This window comes from Pieris napi, chromosome 4 (assembly GCF_905475465.1).
Source record: "Pieris napi chromosome 4, ilPieNapi1.2, whole genome shotgun sequence".
In the NCBI taxonomy this organism is placed as follows: domain Eukaryota; kingdom Metazoa; phylum Arthropoda; class Insecta; order Lepidoptera; family Pieridae; genus Pieris; species Pieris napi.
The window spans coordinates 9,932,884-9,957,142 of record NC_062237.1 but is presented as its reverse complement, the minus strand read 5'-3'; the positions used below and the strand labels follow the sequence as shown (position 1 = coordinate 9,957,142).

Here is a 24,259-nt window from a genome sequence, read left to right as displayed (position 1 = left end):
TTTGGTCGTAAAAACCGATAGTCGTAACAGCCGATGATGTTGTTATTAAGTACCAATAATACAATAGAATTCAGTCGGAGACCTTTGATTTTGGTCAATATAACCGGTATGTTGTTCTAAACGATGTCATCGTAATTAATAATTATTTTAGAACACTTGAACTTACCTAACAACTTTCCAGAATGGTCGAAAGCGATATCTTGAACAGAGTCAGTGTGACCCTTGAGGGTTCGTTCGAAGTCGCCATTTTCGAAATCCCACACCTTGATGGTGGCGTCCTCGCTCGATGACACTAATAAACTGAACACTGGGTGAAATATTACCTGAAAAATTATAAACATATTTTAGCTTAACGAAATTAATTACACATACATATTATATTCGTTATGATTTTTACTCTAACCATAATTTGAACGCCTCATTTAAATATTTTATGGTAGATTTAAAGAACTGCTTTTAAGTGAGAAATAGGATAAAAATAAATAATATTTTTATAATATAATATAATGGTAATACATTTTCATCACACACTATATACAAGCACTTATTAATATATCATTATATTTTATATCTAATAAAAGTTGATTGCTGACTTAAATATATATTATATTAGACAACTAGGCGTTAGAAGACGGGATTAACCAGCCTACTATGACTATTATTTTTTATAGGGATAAACGCAATAAAATACCTGCAGATAGTATGTAAGCAAAAACATCAAGATGACTAGTAAAGTAATCATTTTGGCTTCCAGTATGGAATGTTAGTAAGTATATAACTCGGGTCTATTATTAGGACAACGCAGGTGGCAATGCCAGTTATTCTTAGAAATTACTTGCATTAATTTTAACTGTGAGTCGGGTCTCCTGTTGCAATAATGTAGTATAAAAAATTCTACAATTTTCATCTGACAGCTTAGTTGCGTATAATGTCATCAATCAGACCAAATAGGGTGCATTTATAAATACACAGGCTGTGTCTTCTTGCCTTTAAAATTATGTATGTGTGCGTAACACTCGCTCGGACTCAAATATGTGTCCTCACGCTTATGAAGTTCACTACTTCCACGGTAATTAAACTTAGCCAATTTTACATACATTTGTTCTAAGAAAAATAATGGTAATAAAAAAACGGGCAGCTTTCCTTCCACCGAATGTAAATACTAGTCCTATCATTATCTCTTAGCACGAAAAATACGTTCAATAGAATAGTTAACGAAATAGAAAAGTATTTATACATTTTTGTATAGACAACTGGAGCACTTTGTAGACACGTTTGATACTAAAAAACGAAAGCCAGAATTTGTACGCTTTCGTATATGCTACAAAATGTTTAAAAACACTGTACAAAAAACTAACGCTGTTATATATTATAATGATCGGAATATGAAATTTTGCGTTGTCTATAACTATTACTAGACTAATGACGTGGAATAAGTGATACCTGTATGTTATATTCCATAATAAACATATTTTATTTTACTAAATGCGGTTTTATGTCGAACCGTACAACTAAATAGCAACTTTACAAACATAAATTTGAACACAATTTAGATGTTTACGCTAAGGGTACCATTTTACCTTAGTAATAGTAGCACGGTGGCCGGTGAGGCTGAACTTCTCTGGCGGACGAGGTATCCACTCAGTGGGCGTGCGCTTAGCACGCGTAGGTGCACCCTCTATAAACTCCTTTTGCGCCTCGGAGAGCTTTGATTCTAGTTCCATCACCTGTAATTCACAATCAAAACAAATATATCTAAGATGTTTGGAGGTTACACTTTCACTCGTATTATATATATTGAAGTTGTACTTCTTTTGGCGCGTTAGGGAAAAATAATGAGAGTAAATTTTTACAATGCGCGAGCACACCGTCACAAAAGCCGACCCTGAAGTTAAGTAAAGTCAACATTTTAAATAAAAAATGTCAATTTCTTTAATTATGTAGAAATATTTTTTTTGTGATATTTAAATAAACTTTTTAACTATATAATGCGTTATAATAAAACTGACAATGTATTAAATAAATACCTCTTTTCTATTGGTAGTGTAGTTTTTTCTTCAAACGTAGAATAAGGTGAAAGAAATTAAAAAAAAAATTACGCCAAAGAAGTATAACTTCTAACGCGTGTACATAAATACACACACATTTATTATGTAGGTACATATATAAAGAAAAGAAGACTTACTAAAGCTTTTTTGTATAGTATAAAGGCTAGACATAGGCTGTCGCTTCTTTTAGGCATTATCGAGCTCTACAACTTTTATCTAGAAGGCATGGCAGCGTTCGTAAGTAAGCTTTTTTTCTCTGACTTTACAAATACGACTACCACGAAAGTGTTATAATTTTTCGGGTAAAAACATAGTATATGAAGTGTCATATGCCAATAATAGATAGCCACGTTATAAGTGTATAACGTGGCTATCTATTGGTAAAACAATCAAAATCGGTTAAGTGGTTCCAATGTACCCAACCTCACAAACCTTTGCCTCTTTATAATATTAGCATAGATTTATTTTGAATTAAAACCAGGTTCGACAGACCGATTATGTAGGTAGGTCTTACACACCAAATGTTTACATCTTTTAGACATAGACATAACATTTATTACATACGAAAACACACACACATATACACACAAAATAACAATACTTAAAGAAAAAATGAAATATTATTGGACATTACTTAATTAAAAGATTGGATTGGCAATTGCCTTGCTTGATAACTTTTACTTTAAAGCAGTCGGATTAAAGTAACTACTCTAACTGTCATATAATGTGTCGAAAGCAAATTTGCAATATGTTAATAAATTACATGTGTCAAGATAAAAAGTCAGTAGGTTAATTATATCCACCTGATGCATTAGCTAACGATTATAACTGTCAATCTAACCGACACATGCGCTAACGCAGTTTTTGTGGTCCTAAAGAATAGATGCCATTTTATATATGAAATAAGTAATATGTATAACCTCATAAATAGTTTCAATTATTTGTTACCGCGTTTAAAATGTTATTTTAAAATTGATGTAGAAAAAACGAAATATTAAAGCTACTCGACCCTCCCACGCTCATTAGAAGAATCAATTTTTCACACGAAAAACCGAGTTTAAGATTAAGATCACTTAGCGGTTTAACTGCAATAAATTTATAACATAAAAAAAAACCTTTTCTGGCTTTGAATAGCTGAAAACAAAAGTATTTTAAGTTAAAACGAAAATGTTCGCTAGAAAATGAGATCATCAATATATATACAAAATAAAATGAATTGGTGTCTGGAGTGTTCTGACATTTAAGCAATACATGGTCGCCTAAATAGTAGATATTTTTTATTTATGTTTGTCTGCACATCACGAAGTTATTGATATATATATATCTATGTTCGATATACATATTATATAAATAACTTATTATATGCATTAGCAATTAAAAAACAGTTCACTACGTAGTAAATATGCAGATAAAAGTCAACCACGAAACATTATAATGTTAAAATATATTTAAAAACTAAAAACACGTTTTGTAATACTCTGCAAACTTATAACTAAGACAATTTTAATTCGTATGTGTTAATTATATATGCAATATTTTAATGTCATTAATTACATTCCTTACGAAACTCATAAGTGCAGACCATTGCAAACCCGAGACAGGTCGCTAGTGTTTTACAAAAGCCTGATAGCGACCTAGAAACGTCGTCGCAGCGATCGATAGCCATTCCCTAGGCTAAGCGCGGATCGCATGCCAAGCTACTTGCATTTTACAACGGGGTTACAACGGGGTTAAATATAATGATCACCATAAAATGCTTTGATACCCTTAGTTCTTTTACCAAAAATATATACTTAACACCAGATAAATAACGTCTAAAATTACAATAGTACTAGCTATTTTAGTCACGACTGCACTTCAAATTGTATTCGAACACCAAATGTAGTAAATGATCACCAAATCTTAGCGAGCAAATTAATGCGCTATTTCTGCCTAAATAAACCACTATGATTGACATAAAATGTAGGCTTATTACCAAATGAAGCATTATGATGCCATATTAAGTTATGTCTGCGGCTTACGATCCTCTCCCACCACACTGGGACATCTCGTTGGATTGGCGATTCGGCTTAAGCACGTCCAGCCACCTTCAGAGGCCAGAGCTATTCCGATTGGCATGAAGCGCAAAAGAGGACGACCAGCCAAAGCTAAGAAAGCATTAATTGTGCAGTGAATTAATACAGAAGACTGATTCTTCTTAAGATTTTTTAAATGCTTATTATTAGTTTAGTTTTAAGATCTTTGAACTGTTTATTATTAGTTTTAAGAGGACTATCTTTTTAATGATTGTTTCAATAATTAAAAAAGGGATTATTGAAATTGTAAGAGTTTTATTTTTTATTTTAGGTATAGCATTTGGTTGTAAACGAAACGCTCAAGATAATTTTTTTTTGTAGTGGTTAATCAATTTGGAGACAAAAAGGTTAGGAGTAAATTTACTTTACTGTGTTTGGCAAAATATTTTTTTTGCCGAGGGTAATTTACTTTAATCGGATAACGAGATTTTATTTTTTTGCATTTCATTTTAAATTAAAATATGGTTAATAATTTGGTTTTCATTAACTATTTTTGGGCTAACAATGAGTTTTTTGGAGCCAGTTTGCTTAAATAGGATAGCGAGATGTTAAAACTTAGGTTGTAATTTTACATTAAAATGCGGGTTTAATTTTGGTAATCATTTACTATTTTTGTCTGTTATATGTTACTATACCTGGTGGTAAGTTAAACATAAGCCTTTTACAACACAAGGAACATTTTAAAAATGGAACATTATAGACGTTTTGTGTGGGCTAGCTTTTTGTATTTGAGTAAAAAATTTAGAGGACAAAAATCGTACATTGATATTGATAACTACTCTTAACTTTTGTCGTTCCACAGTCCTTAACCAATCTAGGTAAACATGCGCCCCTCAGTAGAATGCTTAGGAATTTTAACTAATGTAATTGTAGACATAGTCTTGACGTATATTATGACTCACTTCCTAGTTTTAAGAAGAAAATTCAGTCATCTCAGCCATAAGTCATGTAATATTTTTCACGTTTCAATTTATTTATGTTTAAGGATACAAATACTTAAGTAAACTCTGTCCGCTAACATTTATTAGAGTCAATGTTGTGTACACCTATTATTCGATTGCATGCTAGAATAAAACCCAATATTGTTAATTAGAGAATATATACATGTAATCTGTTGGTGTTCCTTAATAAATAAATAAATAAATAACTACGTTTTTAATCAGTAGATTTTTATTATAGAGAAAAACATTCAACGGAGCATTGTGGACAGCGAGGCTGATGAAAATGAATCTCAAAACAACAAAAAAGGTGACAATCTATTATAGGTTGTGCAACCACAGTTTGACTTATTAACTCAAAAGATACAGTTGTTTGTGCTATACCCCTTCTTGTAATCAATAAGATGCGTCTACAAGCATTTCAAGGCTAAACGAGGGTCGCAAACGCGGTGCATTGTTTTGATATACGAAGCCATTTACGCACACCCTCACCCCTATTTATATGTAACATGTGTTTAAAAGTACACTTGTCTACTTATTCGAAGAATGGGATGGGCGCAAAATGGGAAACAATGACTAACTTTTTATATTGTACATATTTATTCAACAAGGTACAACAACATTTTAGGTTTAATCTAATTACAGTCAAAACCGTTTATAACGACATCGTTTACAACGACCTATCGGTTATTACAACCAGATTGTATGGTCCCGTCCGAATCCCTAGTAAACTATTCAGTAAAGACACCGCTTATAACAACATCGGATACAACGACATATCGCTTACAACGGCGAAAGTTTATCGATATTTATCGGCTATAACGACCAACCGCTTCTTGTCTCAGCAAAACAAAACAATACAAACGATTTTAAATCTTTAAATATAATTTTAAATATTTAGGCATATAAAATTTGTTGCCTTTAACCAACAGTTTGATACTGGTGATACTCATACCTTGAGGAGTATGAAACGTAAAATGCAAAAAATCAGACTGACTGATTACTTTTGTACCTAATTATTTCGTAATAAATATTTTTGTTTCTTTTTTGACTCGTTTACATATTATAATATTAACACATGCCATATTATAACCCATACTTATCTATTCTAGATCGATAACTATGTACATACATATGTACTGTACTTGTGTATATGACATTGCTTATAACGACTATCGGATATAACGTCGGCAACTATACGGTCCCTTCAATGTCGTTATAACCGGTTTTGACTGTAATTATATTATAAGTTTACCACATAGTATGGAGGCGACGGAGTTTTCTCTGCCTTGCTATTGGATGTAAATTATTGTAACAGATAATATTCTACTATGAAGGTAAATGTAAAGCATCTCTAGTCCAATCATGCGCCTTAATTCCCAACCATTAATTACCCCCTGATGGGATATCGATCAATTTTTTTCTAAGAAGCGTACAATATAGGCCAGTTTTTTAATTCTACACGTATAACATTGCAACCATTAGCTCGTTATGATACAGTTAACAAAATATTTTAACGTTTCAATTTGAACCGTTGCCTAATTAACAAATAAACGTTATTTTTACGAGGAAAACGCCGTGAAAACAACGTAGGCGCATCCTTGACCCTATTACGCATCACCGTATTTCAGAACTACGTAAATGATCTACATTTACACTTTAGGAAAACAAATAGTAGATAGTATAGTCCCTATAATTATTGTAGTATAGGTATATAGTACTTAAGTGTTACGAAATGATTGTTTAATATTAAATACGAACAATCTACGCAAAATTTAATTTATATTTACAGTCAAAACCGTTTACGACGACATCGTTTAGAACAACATACCGGTTATATTGACCAAAGCAAAGGTCCCGGCTGAATTCTATTGTATTAGGTACTTACTAACAACGACATCGGCTGTTACGACTATTGGTTTTTACGACCAAATATGAGTGGTCAGTACAGATTTTGACTGTATATCAATTAGCAGGCAGGTACAACTACTAAAACCACAGATTGCAATCGATTCTGTTCCAACTAATTTAACCTAAAACTGTATATGGAATAATCTAAACCCAACATTATAACGTTTCTTCTATACAAAACTAAATAATCGATTAATAGAATATACACGCTCTCTCCACACATACAATTGTGTGTTGAAATTGCTGTGTGATCTATAATTTTCCTTAACAAACCTACCTTTTTCTGTAGCCTGATAACAGACGTCCATTTCTTCTCGAGGAGACCACCAAATTTGCGATCCATTTCGCCCGTCATATCCGCTTCCTTCTTGAACGCTTCCAGCGCGTCCGTGTATCCATTGCTGCCTAAATAGTCGGCGATAGCTTTGTTTCTGAAAATAAATAAATCACATATTTAATCTGTAGAAACTTTGAACTTTTTTTTCTCTCTGCGGTTATTTGCAATCAGCCCCAAGGCTATGAGCAAATTTTTTCTGTGGTGCTGTCATGTGGAGTGACTTCCCATTGGAAGCATCTACTCATTTTCTGTCTAGAGCTACTGCCGGTCTTCTTAGCTCTAGAATATGGCGACATTTTACTCGACTCACATACTGTCTAATGGTGAGTTGGCAGAAACTTTGATCATTTCATTTTGTGTCCGTAAAATTACTTTGAATATAAATATAACTTTTTAAAGTAGTGATAATGTGAAACAAAAAAACCCGTTTCGTTGCATTGCAATTGGTCAAGTCAAGGTCAGTCTATTCCAATCGCAAATACGCGATACAGTTCGACCAACTAAATTCAAACGACACGTATTGCTTGTTTCGTGCTCATTGCATTTATCAAAAGTAATAAAGTAAATCTCCAGAAATTTTAAAGACCAATACGCCTAAGAACAATCAAAGTAACTACGCAATCACTAGCATAGCACAACAGGTGAAATTTATTTACTAAGAATTTCGATATTGTAACAACAAGGAATTTTAAACGATTGTACGACCTTTACTTTGTATACTAGTTTTCCTAAAAAGATAACTCCTTCGTCCTTCCATTGCTATATCCGCTTATATGGACTAGATGCCTTTAGAAGGAAATGAGGAAATAGAGGATAAATGTCTATGAAGTCAAATTGTGTATGAAATACATCACGTATTACGTATTTTTAACCCAACTATTATACGGAAACGCATCAGTTAAGCTTTTTAATTCTTTACTAATTTGGTACATTTTAGGAATACCAAAATTCGTAATTTTCATCGTAATTTAGAACAGTCTTGGCGTGAAAATAACATAAGTAATTTGTCCTAGCCGAGAATTAACTTAAAACAAAAGCTATACGAATACAGACAACAGCGAATTGAACGTTTATTTAAATATTCCTCCCATTTAAGCTTAAAATAATTTATAACGCCAAATCACTGTATTATCAAAATAAACAATTCCGCATACGGAAACTTAGAAATACTATCAAGAATAAATTAAACAAGCTTAGGTTGATGTCATCGTCCATTTTGTCAATGTCACGTAACGCACCTGTACAGCTTCAGCGGCTAGCAGCTGCCGACTAATTGTTTCTACTAACCTTTAATCATTATTTTTATTCAATAAAAACTACCGAATGCTTAAACAACTTACGCCCTTACAATACATATACTTTTGGTACAAGCTGTAAGTTTTACTATGGTCAAAAAGGTACAACTAAAGTAGCCATTTAGATCGTTAATAATTTGGTACCAACGCCATCAACATACTTTATATAATATACTAGCAGACTCGGCCAAGCTTTGCTGTGGGTAATGTTTTTGTTATATTATATAGCAGTAAAGTATTCAAGGGAAACGGTAGGAGAACACCAGTCATGGGTACCATACTTTTTTGGTGGTTATGCCATTAAATTGTAGCTTATGTGAAACGTTGGTACTTTCAACACAGTGCCATCTGTTAGAATTGTGACTGTCAAATTATAAACAAATAATTTGCAATAAAATAATATTGCGAGTATAAATTAAGATGTAAGCCATCCTGTCTTTTAAGTTAGATCAAACTGCACACGGTGTGCAAATTTGATTGATATCGGTTTCGGTAGTTAAGGAGTCGATAGCGGACAAACAACGTGACACGTAATTTATATATGTATATATATATAAAGTATGTTGTTAATATACCATATTATGGTAACATTTATGTGAACTTCTGATATTGTACAATAGTGGAGTCCATTGATTATAATAAAAAAATTTATTCAATTATTTAAGACTCAACAAAGTTAGGACATTGTTTGTTTGATATAAATTGTAAAATTAATCACGTACATCAATCGCGTATCCAGTAATATGAGTAAATGTGTTTATTATATAAAGTTGAAAATACACGCGTGAAAAAGACAATACTTATGTGGAGTTGTTTGTCCTTCAGATTATGTTCACGTTAGTGAGAAAACGTATATATTATACATACGAAAGATGTTGAAAACTCACGATTGTTTAAATTGATTTAGGCTTAGGAGCCATAGAAGGCGGCACTTCTACGTGCAGACGAAATATATTTTAATTAGTAAGTCTAGGACCTACAAGCTATTAACCAAATTCCTGTCCCGTGCCTGTCAAGAGCTCAGCCGAAAGTTAATTATTAAGTGATGTGAGAAATGATTTAATGAGTCTAACAACAATTACTTCATATATTAGATACTAAATCTTTCTTTGGAATTGTACACGCGAAGTACAAACTTTCTAATAGAAATTGTAAGGAAAAGCTTGATTGGAGTTATTCCATATGAATTATGTATAAGTTTTGAGTGAGGTCTTAGAATTCAAGGTAATTACACTAATTATAATTAAATTGTGAACGTTTATTCATTATAGAGATATTGATAAACGTCTAGTATATTATTCATTTTATACTTTTTTAACGTTCACGAGTTTCTTAAGTTTTCAGGAAATGTGTAGGTACTATATCTTCAATCTACTTACAGTCTCAAAGCACTGGGCTATCTCTTTCATAGTGTACTTGTAGAAGTGAATTTGTAATAATAGTTTTCATCTGGTAGTGAATTCACTCGTTTTCTTCTAGTAGTAGTACCTGTGTTTTAAATACATATACTACTACACTATATGTATATGAAAAATATGTGTTTAGGTAAGAAAAATATCAATCTTTCTCTTGCCTATCAAAATTTATTGCACGTGTAGGGGTGCTTATGGACTCTTCCGAAAATTAATGCTGATGTTAACAAACATCTCTTGTAGGACTAATTTGTTTGGAAATACTGCTTATTTTGACGTGATAACGTCTTTAAAATCGTTTTAGTCGGGTGACATGTTCAGAAACTTGTGTCACACCAAAACCTCACGAGCGCGATCGCAGGTATAACGAGAGAGAGACGGACCGATCTCCCGTCTCATCTCGAGCGCTGCCAGTCATTCCGTGAATGTATGAAGAAAAATGTATATCATAGTCGAATAAGTAAACTTGTCATTTTACACCCGAAATTTATCATCAAAAGTGTGAATAAAACGATAGATGTAATTTAAAATTTGAAAAAATTGTTATCTTCATTAATTCCTTACTTCCCAAAAACGTATATCACCAATAAGACGTTATCACGTAAACATCTCGATCGTAAATCTACTTTACAAACAACCAATATTTTTTTGTTGCATATAAATCTTACGTTTTAATTTAAACTCATTTTTCTAGGATTGAAACTCAGAATCATCAGGTCTCATAAAACAACTGAACGTTTGTGCCACGAAAGCTAATGATTAAACAGTTATAAAACCAATGACAGAATGTTAATTTCTCGGCTATTTTAAGTTTGCAATGTCTAGTGAAACTAAATCGATTGTGAAGACAATCAGATGCGCGGGAGTCCCTATTGTTCGCGTGGGAGTTATAAAGTTACTTTATTTTCTGCAAGTGAAATTTTAAAAAGCGAATCTATATCAGTTATGGAAAGTTTTAGAATTATTTCTTTATGCAACCAATACCTGAAAACTAATGTAACTTAATTTGATTCAATCGCAGTATTTTGATCTCTTACTGATGATATCTTTCTCATATTAACGTAGGGCGCTTTACAACAATTGAAATGTCTGTTTTTCTTCAGACACTTACTAAATATGGGACGTCACCAAATGATGGTCACCTTATAAGCATCTTGTAAAGCAAAACACTTGGCGATTGAAGCGAGTGGCAACATTTCTTGCTCCTCCTACGCTTTTAATATGAAAACTGGCAGTTAATGTTAACTTAAAGACGACGCGACTCTAATCAGACCTACTATTCCATTAACAATAATTTAAAAATGCCTTAGACTATATTATGTATCTGTTTCGTAATCATTTGATTTTTTTTTAATGTAAGGTTTGTTTAATGTAAGAAAGAATTTGAACCTTTATATGGGGTTGCAATCAAGTTCATAAGCTCGAGAGTTATTATATTCAAGGGCCTTTGTAAATTTTAGGTGTTCAACCTTCAATCGAAAAGCTCATCCGACATTCTAGTGTGGACTGGGTGGGATATAAAATAAAAATAAAATAAATTAGTGGCGCTACAACCATTTTAGGTAGGTCCTCAGATTTCTGTATCTGTATCACGATCATTCGTCAATGTAATAGGCAAGTAGGTGATCAGCCTCTTATCCCTGACACACGCCATCGACTTTTTGGGGCTAAGCCAAGCCGGTTTCCTCACTATGTTCCTCCACCGTTAAAGCGAATGTTAAATGCGCACATAGAAAGTCCATTAGTGCAAAGCCCCGGATCGAACCTACGACCAGACGGATGAGTCGCAACCTGAAGCCACTAGGCCAACACTGCTGTCTGGGTGGGATAAAACACTGCTAAACGTAACACCACGATTACATTACATTTAGATTACCCCATTTGATAATTTTTTCACATATTATATCACTTATTAAATATCAACAGTGAGTTCAACGTACGAACACGATTATCTCCTAGCCAGTGTCACGTTACATAAGAAACATACAAACCGCAGTCATGCCAAAGATATTCTTTAAGTATTGTGTAAGAAATAAATCTGTCTATTCTTAGCTTTGTTTCCACTTGCATATGTAGTTTGATAATCCAACTATTCTTTCCGTATTTTTTTTATTAAGTTCATTCGCACTAATGCCCTCATTTCTAAACGTTTTATACCTCAAAAAGCTATTAAATTGATTCTAAGGTTCCATAATTTAACGAAATGTAATGAATTCGGAAACCTTCTTTATCTTCAGCAGGCACCTTAGTGACGCGACAAACAAACAAATAAAAACAAAGAAGCAAATAAATAGTAAATTTTTCAGTAGCTAAAACGACAATATTGTTTGTATAATTTTGGTATAATTTATTAAACTTTAAAATTTTGGTATAAGATCTACAGGCAAGGAATACTCGCGCCAGCTTTCGTTCACCACGCCAAATCTCTGACGAACCTTGGCGATTTTATAAGCGCCCAAAATGTTATAGAGTTATCAAATACCCAAACATCATCATATGATATCCATTATGTATAACACCAATACGTTTTAACCAAATAACTAATTTCTTATAAATTAGAGACACTCACATAAAAAAGATAATATAATTTGGTAAAGCTACGCGGCTTACGTAATATATAGTAAAAACTTATGGTTAAAGTTTTTGCAAATGTACTTACGCAGCGAAAGTGGTTTTGTATGAACTCACTTGGGATTAACTTTCACGAACCATTTCTACGAATGAAATGGCAAAGGGTCTAATCTCAATTTTTGTTATAAACGATTTTTTATCATTAAAAGTGTGATTCATAGTTAAATGTAATGCAGTGTGTATTTATTATCAAAGTACCGCGAAAGTAATTAGGACATTGAAATCCTTTTAATAATAATCAGTGGCGCTACAACCTTTTTAGGTCTGGGCCTCAGATTTTTGTATCTGTTTCATAATCATTTGTTAATCTAACAGGCAAGTAGTATCAGCCATTAATGACTAACAAACGCCGTCGATTTTTAGACTCTAAGGCTGTTTCCCTCCCTCGTAAGAGCGAGTTTTAAATGCGCACATAGACCTCAGTGATAAGAGTGGCACGCTGAAGCCCCTAGGCCAACAGTGATCACCATAGGACGTTTTGGTACAGATTAATCATTGGAAATGTATATTTAAAGTATATGTATAGCAAAAAATTATTTAGTTTTGCTAGAAAATGCGAGACATTGGGTTTGATTATCCGTGCTTACATGTTTACATACATTAAATCTATCAGCATGTTTCGTTATGAACATATTTGAATAAAACGGTTTCACATATCTCCTGATACATATTCCAGCCTCGAAGTAGTTTACTCCGAAGAGATTCATTATGCTCCATATATTATATTTAAATTACTACTGACATTACCAATAAACATGAATTAATCAAACACACCTTACAAACAAAACAATTACACGACTATAAACATTAAAATAAATACAGAGTGTCCTAGTTTTGTACATCCAGAAATCCTCTGTAAACGTCAAAAATATCTAGCGTAAAATTATATTGCATATCAAATTCAGTCGAACTATAATAGAGAATAATTTGCTGAGTTATGGCGCTAATCATTCAACGACACTACATTTATTGGCAAGTAGCTGCCAACCTAAGGAAAAGCAATGGTTTTCCCACTAGATTGAGAATTACTTAGCCACTATGCAGACATTGCACCAATGAAGCATATCTACGTAAATCAATAAAAATTTAAATAGTATTGAAACAATGTATTTACTTCACCCTGTAGCTACTTGTTAACTGAACAAACATAATGATGCAAATCAGAGTAAGCGTAACATTTGCAATGGATATTCAACTCGTATTTATAAGTAAACAATGTCTAATGGTCGAGTTTCTACAACTCAGGGAGCTATTCAAACAATTTGGTGAAAGGGATTCTAATTCGAGGCTGGAATATGTATCAGGAAACAAACAGATACTTTAATAGAAACAACAAGACTATAATATAAAACTAGTATTGGATCTACACCAGTTTCACAGAAAAAGAATCATGGAAAGCCAAGACAATACAATATAGAAAATCACAAATAAGACGACAAAAATACAAATAATTATAACAATGAAACAATATACAAAGCTTAAGAAAATCTACTTGTTGATATCAGAGAGAAGGATCTGTACCAACATTCATTTGTTTTTTTATATTACAATGGGCCTTAGACAAAATTATCTGCAGACGTGACCAGCTAATAAATATAACATTGTATGGGAATGACAATAACTCACACTTGTCACGTATCTCTATACAAATTCGGCTGGAGTTAGCAGGTTAGAAAATATATTTTTGGTTATATGTTTCTCTGTATTATTATCTATGCTTATAGACCTTCCGTAGCGTATTTGATAAATTACGTACATACAGTCAAAATCTGTTATAACGACATCGAAGGGACTACTCATATTTATTCGTAAAATCCGATAGTCGTAACAACTAACAGCCGATGACGTTGTTATTAAGTACCTAATACAATGGAATTCAGCCGGGACCTTTGATTTTGGTCAATATAACCGGTATGTTTTTCTAGACGATGTCGTCGTAAACGGTTTTGACTGTATTAATAAAAAACAATATCTGTTCATTATATTTATATTATTAATTTTTGGATCCTTTAACACTTGGCTTGCAAAGTTAAACCCAATACGTTAAACTAGTTACGAAAAACATACAATAATACGTCGATCACCTGTCGTAAGGTACTTAAAGAAACCTAAAGACACTGCCCATAATAGAGCACGTCTCGCGTCATCAAAACAAAGGAATTAAAATGGAACAAGCCGTAATTAGTTTCATCGCAATGAAGAGCACGTAAGAATTTACATATTTACTCGAATTCTTAGTCGTTTCCGAAAAGTTACGACGCCATGACTATGTTGCAACTATTGGACCTTACATGCGTTAAGCCTAATTCTCATTTAGGAAGTACCTACATTGAAATATCAGGCAAATATATATATGTTTTCTTTAAGTATTGTTATTTTGTGTGTTTATGTGTGTGTGTTTTTGTTTGTAATAAATGTTATGTCTATGTCTATATCACGCAGCCCGGACATACAACGACCAATATTTAAGCTTGACGTTTAAGCTATCGCGGAATATGCTTAAGTATTAAGAATATCCATAGAGCTTAATCACCTGCATAATGAGCACACCCCACATACACACCATCACACAGCACACCCGAATTAGATATCACGGATTAAATAATTTTTATACATTTTTTTCCTCTCGCAAATATTTGAACCTTTTTTTATGTATTATCTTGTTATGTATTCCATCTTTGGCTATATGTTTTTTGTTGTATATAATTTATGTTAGCTGTAGGAATACGAAATAAATATATAATATCATTTGGGATTATGCGACAACATAATATATATATATATATATGCGTTTGGTGACAAATTTTAAAAGTGGATAGAGATTTGGGTTTACAAGAGAACAAGTAATGCAAACCTAATAATGTTATACTTTTTTATTTATATCATTACTTTATAAAGGTTGAACATAAATAATCCAATCCCCATCCCAACAGCTGTATTTCTATTTGTGTGATCGGCTTTCATACTTTTAATTATCAGATCATATTATTTCAACAAAAATCCGATATACATATTTATCGACCGCCTAACCTATCTGAAATGTGTGTTACGTTTGTTTATAATAGTGTATGCATTCAAGGTTTGTTTAGATAAGCATTATTCGAATATTGCGTAATTGTCTTGTTTATTTTAACACGCATCTTTCATTCATGCAGGTTATTCGAGTGAAACATTATATCGATTACATATCACAACTTCAGAGAGGGTGGATATAAAGGGTACCTTCATCCTATTTTAGCTTTCCCAAACACTTAGAACTCTAGCCATCATAGATAAAGTCCATATTAGGATGCTAACATCCTCGTAGTTCGGACGGATCTGACAAATAGTAAACTTTACAGGGCAGCCATTTCAAAATAATATAATCATGTTAGTTAGTCATAACTTTTTAAATTCATATTCTGTAATTATGAAAATTGGCATACAAGCAAAAAATAGGGTTTCTTTTGAAACAAAATAAAAATATTAAAATTAAATTACACAGTTTTTCTAGAAAAATCAATAAGCGTCTATCAAATCTGTCACTTAACCGACTGATTAATTTGAAATTTAAATCACATGGATTTTTTTTAATGTACCGTAATATTTAGTCAATGTAGTATCCAAATACGATAAAAAGTGGATTCAGGATTTCAAATCCGTCATTGTTCTACGATGATGACGATTTGTAAGGTATCAAATAATAAAGACTGCGTCAAATACTTTTTTTTTATGTAACAGGCAGGAGGCTCATCTGATGTTAAGTGATACCGTTGCCCATAAACACTCACATTGCCAGAGACCTCGTAAGTGCATTGCCGGAAAACATCGTGATTCTGCACGTTTCTCCGGAAACACAAAATGTATTTATTCGAAGGTTGTTACTAAATAATGTATAATCTTAATATAATAATTGTTGTCAACTTGACTAATAATAAATCAGAGTGCAAACCAATTTATATTCTACCAGTGTATATATTTTTCATAGCATCAATGACGCAATTATGAATGGCAGAGTTGAAACTTTTGTCCTCCCATTGCAGGGAAGAGGGGAAGCCTCCCACGCGTATCGATCGAGCTTAGGCGCCGGCTTTCTACGTCAAAACTGAGCTGCGTCATTGCGATTACCTTTAGAAGTTATTTGTCAAAAAGCTTCTACAGGGACTTTGCTACGATTTTCTTTGATTTGGACTTTTGGTTTTATGTAAGACAGTGTGAAAGATATTCATAAATGTTAAACCATTATATATAGGTATATAAATCATTAGAGAAAATTTATAATGATAAGATAAATTTATTTACCGAGAATATCTTACAATGTATCTAAAAATAAAATTACATAACGAATTATTAGTTCTGCATTTATAACGATAAAAACACGTACAAAACCCCTTTTGTAAATTTCTATGAATAAATGTTTAAAAACTAGAATAGGGTCAACGTTCTACATGTGAAAAATCATTGAACTTTTACCCTGATAGGTTTCAATGCCTTTTATTGATGTCATTTCCAACGAAACAGGAAACGATTAAAAAAATCTTCCGCAAATGCTATATTATAACGTCCTCAAGACGCAAGCCCATTAACGCAAAGACTACATATGCACTCTGGTTTTGCATTGAAATAACTTTCCAGGCAAATTAAACCACGATATCTGCTGTCTGCATCAACATTTGAATATATGCTTTACAGTATATAAGACCTAAAGCTTATCGGTATCAAGGAGATTTTTGTTTATTATTTTTAATTATTTATTGGACCCCTACAGTAGCCTATCAGGCACACGATCAGGCAGATCTGCAGCCGAGAACCTAGGCAGCAGGGTGTGTGTGTGAGTGTCAATAAAACATTCCTAAAAAGCGACATTATTTGCTAAAAAGACTTGGCGTCTCCCGCCGGACAACTACTCCGGAAATATCCTCATGATATTTATGGGCGTATTGGAGCCCGCTGGCGTTACCTCTAATTCGAAGGAGATATTTGGAATATACATTTTCCGACGAATTCAGACATCGCTAGGTGTTAATAAGCAACACCACATCCCAATCTATGCATCATATAAACCGTTGAATGCGATATTGCGACTTGTAAGACGGACAACGAATTATGAATGTAGATAATAGAAGAATATATAGGTAATATGCAGAGTACGCGGCATGCGGCAGAACATCTAGCCTTCGACGACCGGTGTCTGCATTCCACGCGATCTTGCAAACCGGCGAACAACGGGTCTTGGACCTTAAAATTACAAGTTCAGTCTCTTGATGATGGGAATGTTTTCTCGCTTATCTGTCTAATGCACATCTAACATCTTATGAGAACTTGAACGATGTCTGCACATATATTGTAAAATCTAATACTAGTTCACAGCTAATAAGTGACAATAATAATTTTTTAATATTAATTAGGCCGTCTCTAACGTAATATCCTAGGCTTAGCATATAAAAAATTAAATAACTTAAATTAAATAAAAAATTAACAATAAAAAATTGTTTTAGATCTAAGAATTATAATAGAAAAGTTAAATAAGTTCTTTAAATCGTAATTGCAAACAGTTTTTTCACGTCATTTTAGAGTCTGATTTATCAGTTACACTAGCATCCTAATGACAAATACTATGAGTCACGGAATAGTTTGCATATCTACATAAATCGCAGTTTTGACGTCAACGTTATATGAACCATGTTCCTTTAAAAAAATACTCGAATACGAGATTATGTACTAGTTAAATCATTTTAGTTATATTAAAAAAAAAAATCAAAATAATAAAGTTAAAAAACAATCTAATTGAACACACCAAAGAGGTCCTGATTCTTTCGTGAATACGCAGACATTATACAATATTCAAGTTTAGAATTGCGAAAATTTATACAAATTAACACCATCGCCGAATTCCAACGAGTCATAAATTGTATGAGCCAAATATTAGACATAAGTTAACCGCTTTCTACCATATCTAATACAAAGTTGCATAAGAAAGATTACGATCATGATCGATTATGGTAATACTGTGACGTAATTTTTTCTCTAGTCAATTCATTTTAGTTATGTCTCATTCAATTTAATAGAAGAACTCTTGGCCAACAGACCAAACCATTTGTCAGGCGTGCCTTAATTACTTATGTTTTTACACCTAACATGAACAGGGTACCTATGACAAAGTCTAGTATCAAAGAGTTCTCACGGTGTATTGTATATTATGATGACGGACTATTGCAAAACTTAGATGAGTTATAATGACAAATTAAAGAAGTTGATCACAACGCTGAAATAAAACTTTATTTAGTGGCTTTGCAAAAACTAGTACTAATGATCAGTAACAAAAATGAGCTTTATAGCCCGGTCAATTTAGACATTCGAAGTTACATAAAGTCCCAACAAGCTGAATTTCTGTGAAATTGTTCAAAACATAATTAAAAACAATGTCTAGAAGTTCCCCATCATTCCCGTGTAAGGAACAACTTTTATAACTTTTTGAATCGTTATATCTCAGAAACGGTGGCTCGTAAGAAAAAAAGTATTGATACATTTTTTATAGATAATTGTATGATGTACACTTTTTGTCTGAGGTACTTTTATGATAAAACTTACCGTTTTGCTGAAAATTTCGAAAAGCTCATTTTTTTGACCTTGGCCCTTGAATAAAAAATTATCAAGAGCCTAGGTTCATTATTAAATCTAGATCGATAAATGATTACGTGTAACTTGCGAATTGTTGAAACCAAATACATTTTTGATTGACCTTTAAGCATTTCTACAATACCAAATTCAAAGATTAATCATCAGCTCAGTCGCTGAACCATGTCAGGTATCGAGAATTAATAGTTTTTTTACTTTCACTGCTCCACTTATAGCCTCAATAACAAAGCTGTATAAGAGTTACACATGTTTTGAAACAGAATTTGTCTTTAATCCGGTCTGACAAGTGTTGCAAAGCTGTCAAAGCTCATAAGATGAAATCATCTCACAAATAAACAAACTAATGTATGACGCAATGTATGTTACGACATAAAAAACGAACTTGTTTCGAACGAAATATAAAGAATTTGCGTAAAATGTAATCAAGTTTTGGCGTACTGTAGATTTAGTAGAGATTTTAGGTAATAAAACATGACGCACTTTACAGAAAAAAATATTTTATAGTGTTAGCAATTAAAGGGCATTAAGTGAAGAATTTTATTTCACAAACATTGAATTTGAAATGAGTTCAGTTATCAATATAAAAATTGCAAGAAGTGTTTTAAAACAATTAAACAAGTGACACTCTGGCAGTGGCCTCGATCCCTAACACAATGTATTTGAACGGAATGCGGAATGATATTCTTACAATTGAAATTATCGACCGGAGAAATGCGGATGAGTTGGTCAATATAAAAGTTTCGATCGTGGGAAAACGAATAAGTATTAAATATTAAAAAGTATCAAGACACATGGAGAAGGTGAACGTCGATAAATTGTTGGCAAACTGTTGCAGCTTATAAAAATAGATTTGTAAAACCTTTATCTTATAGAATTTACCGTCAAACTTCCTCAAACAGTTTAAGATATCTCAATTAAATGCTAGGTTAATATACAAAAACTAGCTGACCGGGCAAACGTAGTTTTGCCATGTATATCATTTATAATAAAAAATAGGGGTTGATCGTAGAGGGGTGAAAATTTGGGGTTGTATGTATTTTTTAATGCTGTATCATAGAAATTAAAAATATTGTCTAAAAAATAAATACAAAATTTAGGGGTGGACTACCCCTAACATTTAGGGGGATGAAAAATAGATGTTGGCCGATTCTCATAGATACCGGATAAGCACAAAAAATTTCATCAAAATCGGTCAAGCCGTTTCGGAGGAGTATGGCAACAAAAACTGTGACACGAGAATTTTATATATTAGATGCACTTTAACTTAGAAATATAAACCTGTTCATGTTTTCTTAGAAATATCCCCCAATACGAATTCGTTTTATTCCGATTTAATCTTCGAATAATCTTTAATGCCCGTGTTTTCCTTTCACTTTGGCCCGACGAATACATAGATATCGAAGTACGTCAGGTCACGATGCGGTTAAGAACATGAATTAAGATTACATTTATAGAAAATATCGCAAAATAAACTAATTAAAAGTTCAATGAGTTCTTGGATCGTCAATAATAGTCAATATATAAAAATGAAACCCGTTTTCCGTTGTCACGACATAACATGAAAACGGCTTGACCGATTTGTCTGATTCTTTTTTTATAATATTCCTTGAAGTACAAGGATGGTTCTTACGAAGAGAAAACTTAAAAAAAATCTAGTGAAAAAGACTAAAAACAACACTTCATTCCCATACAAAAGATTAATAATACATAAAAGTAATACCATACCATAAAGTTTAAGTGTTAGTGGAGGGGTTCCGGGAAGGTAACTTTTTATTTTTTGACATAATTTATTTGTTGTATTATCAACTTTCTTTTTTTTATCTTACTAGCAAGACCGGTGTCCCGAATAGCAGAATAAGTATTTAAAAAAAATAATGAATCGACTGATAGGCAGTACGATGTTCGCCAGGCCACCTAGTAGTCAATATAATGTTTAATTAACATGTGCATTTAGCGAGACTGGCATTTAAGTAATTTAGAAGATATGAATATCATATCAGTTCGTTTAAGGCCGAATCAGCTTATGCCGACCTTGATTTATATACCAAATCAGTGTAGTAGATAAGGATTTGTGCTGTAAAGAAAGCTGTTTGATATTGTTTCGTTTTGTTCTGCGGGGTCAACGGCACAAAATTATAACACTGTTACTTTCAAAGGTCAGATGACGTGCGAGGCGATAGCAGGCGCAAACCTTCATTTTTTTGTACCACGAAAAAGTAAATTTCTTTTTCTTGTTCCACTATTTTTATATAGTTGTCTCTTTCAGGTGTATTAGTTTATACAGGTGTTGTTTTGAATGAGGTAACAAATACATATGATCACCTATTTACTTTATTTTATGACTTAGATTTATTCAGAGCCTATTCTACTATTTTGTTTATTGTTTAGTTTAAGAAATCCGAAAATTCAACTTAAACAATTTTGTAAGTTTTAAAAATTCATCATTTAGAGACCTTGAAAAAGGATAAACAGTGTTTTTGTCATAATGTTAAGCAGACGAGGTCGCGTGGATCAACTAATTTACTTATAAAAAATATACTAACACGGTAGTATGTAAATTATCACAATCACAAGTCATTATATTATGCAGATAAATATCCTCTGATTATGTGAGTTTAAAATTTAAAGTTATAATAAACACTAATAAAACACTAGACACGCGGAAGGAAATCAATCGTTAAAATACGGTTACACATACCTAACTGGATTTGTTGAGTAATTAAAGATGTGAAATTAAGACAACTGCTTAATACTACCATTACATAAGTTAAGCTATAAAATATATGTTTATAACTTAAAATTATATGAATCACATGTCCCTTGCTTGTAGTAAAACTATCAAAATTACATAAAACCTACGAGAACTTATCTGAAATCATGTATTTTTTTGTTTAAAATGTCTACACATCATTGCATTAAACTGTATAATTAAACAATTCTGTTCACAAGAACAGTTATGAATATTTTATTATATTATTGCTCAATCTTGATATAATATTGTATAATACAGTATATTAATGATCATGTTTCCAAATGGCAACAAAAAGCATTTTAATGTAACATTGAGCAAACAAGATTACTGGGGCAATTGACTTCCTATATTTCAATTTAAAGGGACATAATACAACACTTAAATATTGAACAGAATCAGTGGGTCAGCCTTGAATGCCTTCAATTGCAAGATAAAGCTTTGAGCTTTTTAAAACCAAAGCATTTATATTCTGTAAAATATTATGTAAAGAATGTGGTTGGAAATTTTGATACAAGCTTTCCACAAACAATTCAATTATGACTAATTATACCAAAACCGAATAGTGTTTGCTATAAATAGGAGCATTCTGATTTCTTAATTAAATTAAAATTCCACAACAGAAAGGATATTCTACATATGGACCAAAACTTATAAACATATTTTTTAATCAGCCCCTTAGTAAACTATTTTACATTTTAATCATAAATATCCCTAAATTTCATTTTAGGAGTGGCTTCTATACTTACAGATATAACAGAATATTATAAATAGTAATATAGTAATGAATCTTATATGTACTATTAAACTTTTTTGATCAATTTTAGTAAGATTGTCTTTCATTTCACATGTAGTTAGCTCTTATAAATAATTCTAATAATATAAAAACTTACAGCTCCTCTCGTTGTCGTTGTGACAACACCATTTTCATTGTGGTTGGTTGATGCTTGATACTAGGGCCTTAGGTTATCTGCACTTGAGTTGTAAATTCAGGCAGGTGATGGTGTTAAGACTGTTGCCATTATCACACCTAGGAACACAATTTAATATATTTATATACACCAGGAAAAAAATGGAATATATAAAAATTTCAGAGAAATAATAAAATTAGTTTAACTCTTTTAGGACTGTAACTTTATGATGGTTAGATTTTATTAATCTAACTAGAAGGAATACAATTTGTTTTTTAGATATAAATATTCTATTTTATACACACAACTCTTAATGACTGAAATATTAGATTTGTAATGAGTGAGATAATAGATTGAGTCTAAAATCAGCAGCAGTAACTAGAATATTTCTATAACATTAATTATATATCATTAAATTACTTATATTTCACTTAATATATCAATTTCATTTGCTACCTCTGCCACTCTTTTGGCTTCATCTAATAAGAAATTTTAAGAAACTATGGCTTCTATGTCAAGGATAAATCTATTGTCAATATAGTAGCTTAATTACACAATCAGCTGGTCATTAACCTTAAGATATATCTAATTGGCAAACAACATTTGTAATAAGAGAATTAAGAATGTATATTTATTAATACTTAAACATAGTAAACAAAATTAATATCAAATAGAAAACAACTTCATAGTTTTTCATTTATTATATTGTTATCTAAACCAACCTCAATTACTTAAATAGGTAGTTGTTTAGGCCTTGAAAATCTTTGCTAATAACTTTTTAAACCAAGAAATATAAAAAAAATATACAACATTTTATAACCAAGGTGTGTTTTTTGTGGCATAATTTGTATTTAATCACAGCAACAAATATATATTTATAAACTATTTATCCTCTTTTTTATTGTCTTGATAAGAAAAAGTATCCCTGTAGCTAAAGGTATAAAGTAATTTTGTATACACAGTAAAAGCATAGTTGAAAAATTACTGTGACTGGGGTTGATTATTTTGGACCTAAATAAGATAATGGACATGTGTATTTATGTTGTTAATAATAATCATATATTTTATTCTAACTTCAATGAATATCTCATAAATAATAAGGTGAAAAATAAGAAGAATATTAAATGTTTTTATGTGACTCACAAATCACAATTTACGTCAAAAGATATGTTCTGTCAAATTGCCACATCAACGAAATAAGTTCATAATAGCTGAAAAAACATATTTAAATAAAATAAAAGAAAACAAATATTTATAACTAAGTATTATTCTTCCTTAAAGACGTTACTTATATAGAAAACTCGTTTAAAATATGAAATAGTCGAACGGCCATA

At 31.9% G+C, this 24,259-nt stretch overlaps 1 protein-coding gene across 1 annotated transcript in view; it reads right to left on the bottom strand.

Moving 5' to 3' along the window:
* The window catches only part of LOC125049018 (lissencephaly-1 homolog), a 29,215-nt gene that overhangs the window by 4,720 nt on the left and 236 nt on the right, over positions 1–24,259 (bottom strand). Inside the window, exons 2-5 of the mRNA XM_047648016.1 lie at positions 22,908–23,044; positions 7,250–7,403; positions 1,581–1,727; positions 167–323 (exon numbers count right to left, since the gene is read on the bottom strand). Of these exons, the coding sequence (XP_047503972.1) occupies positions 167–323; positions 1,581–1,727; positions 7,250–7,403; positions 22,908–22,945 (496 nt within the window). The 5' untranslated portion in view covers positions 22,946–23,044. The remainder of the gene's footprint in view (positions 1–166; positions 324–1,580; positions 1,728–7,249; positions 7,404–22,907; positions 23,045–24,259) is intronic.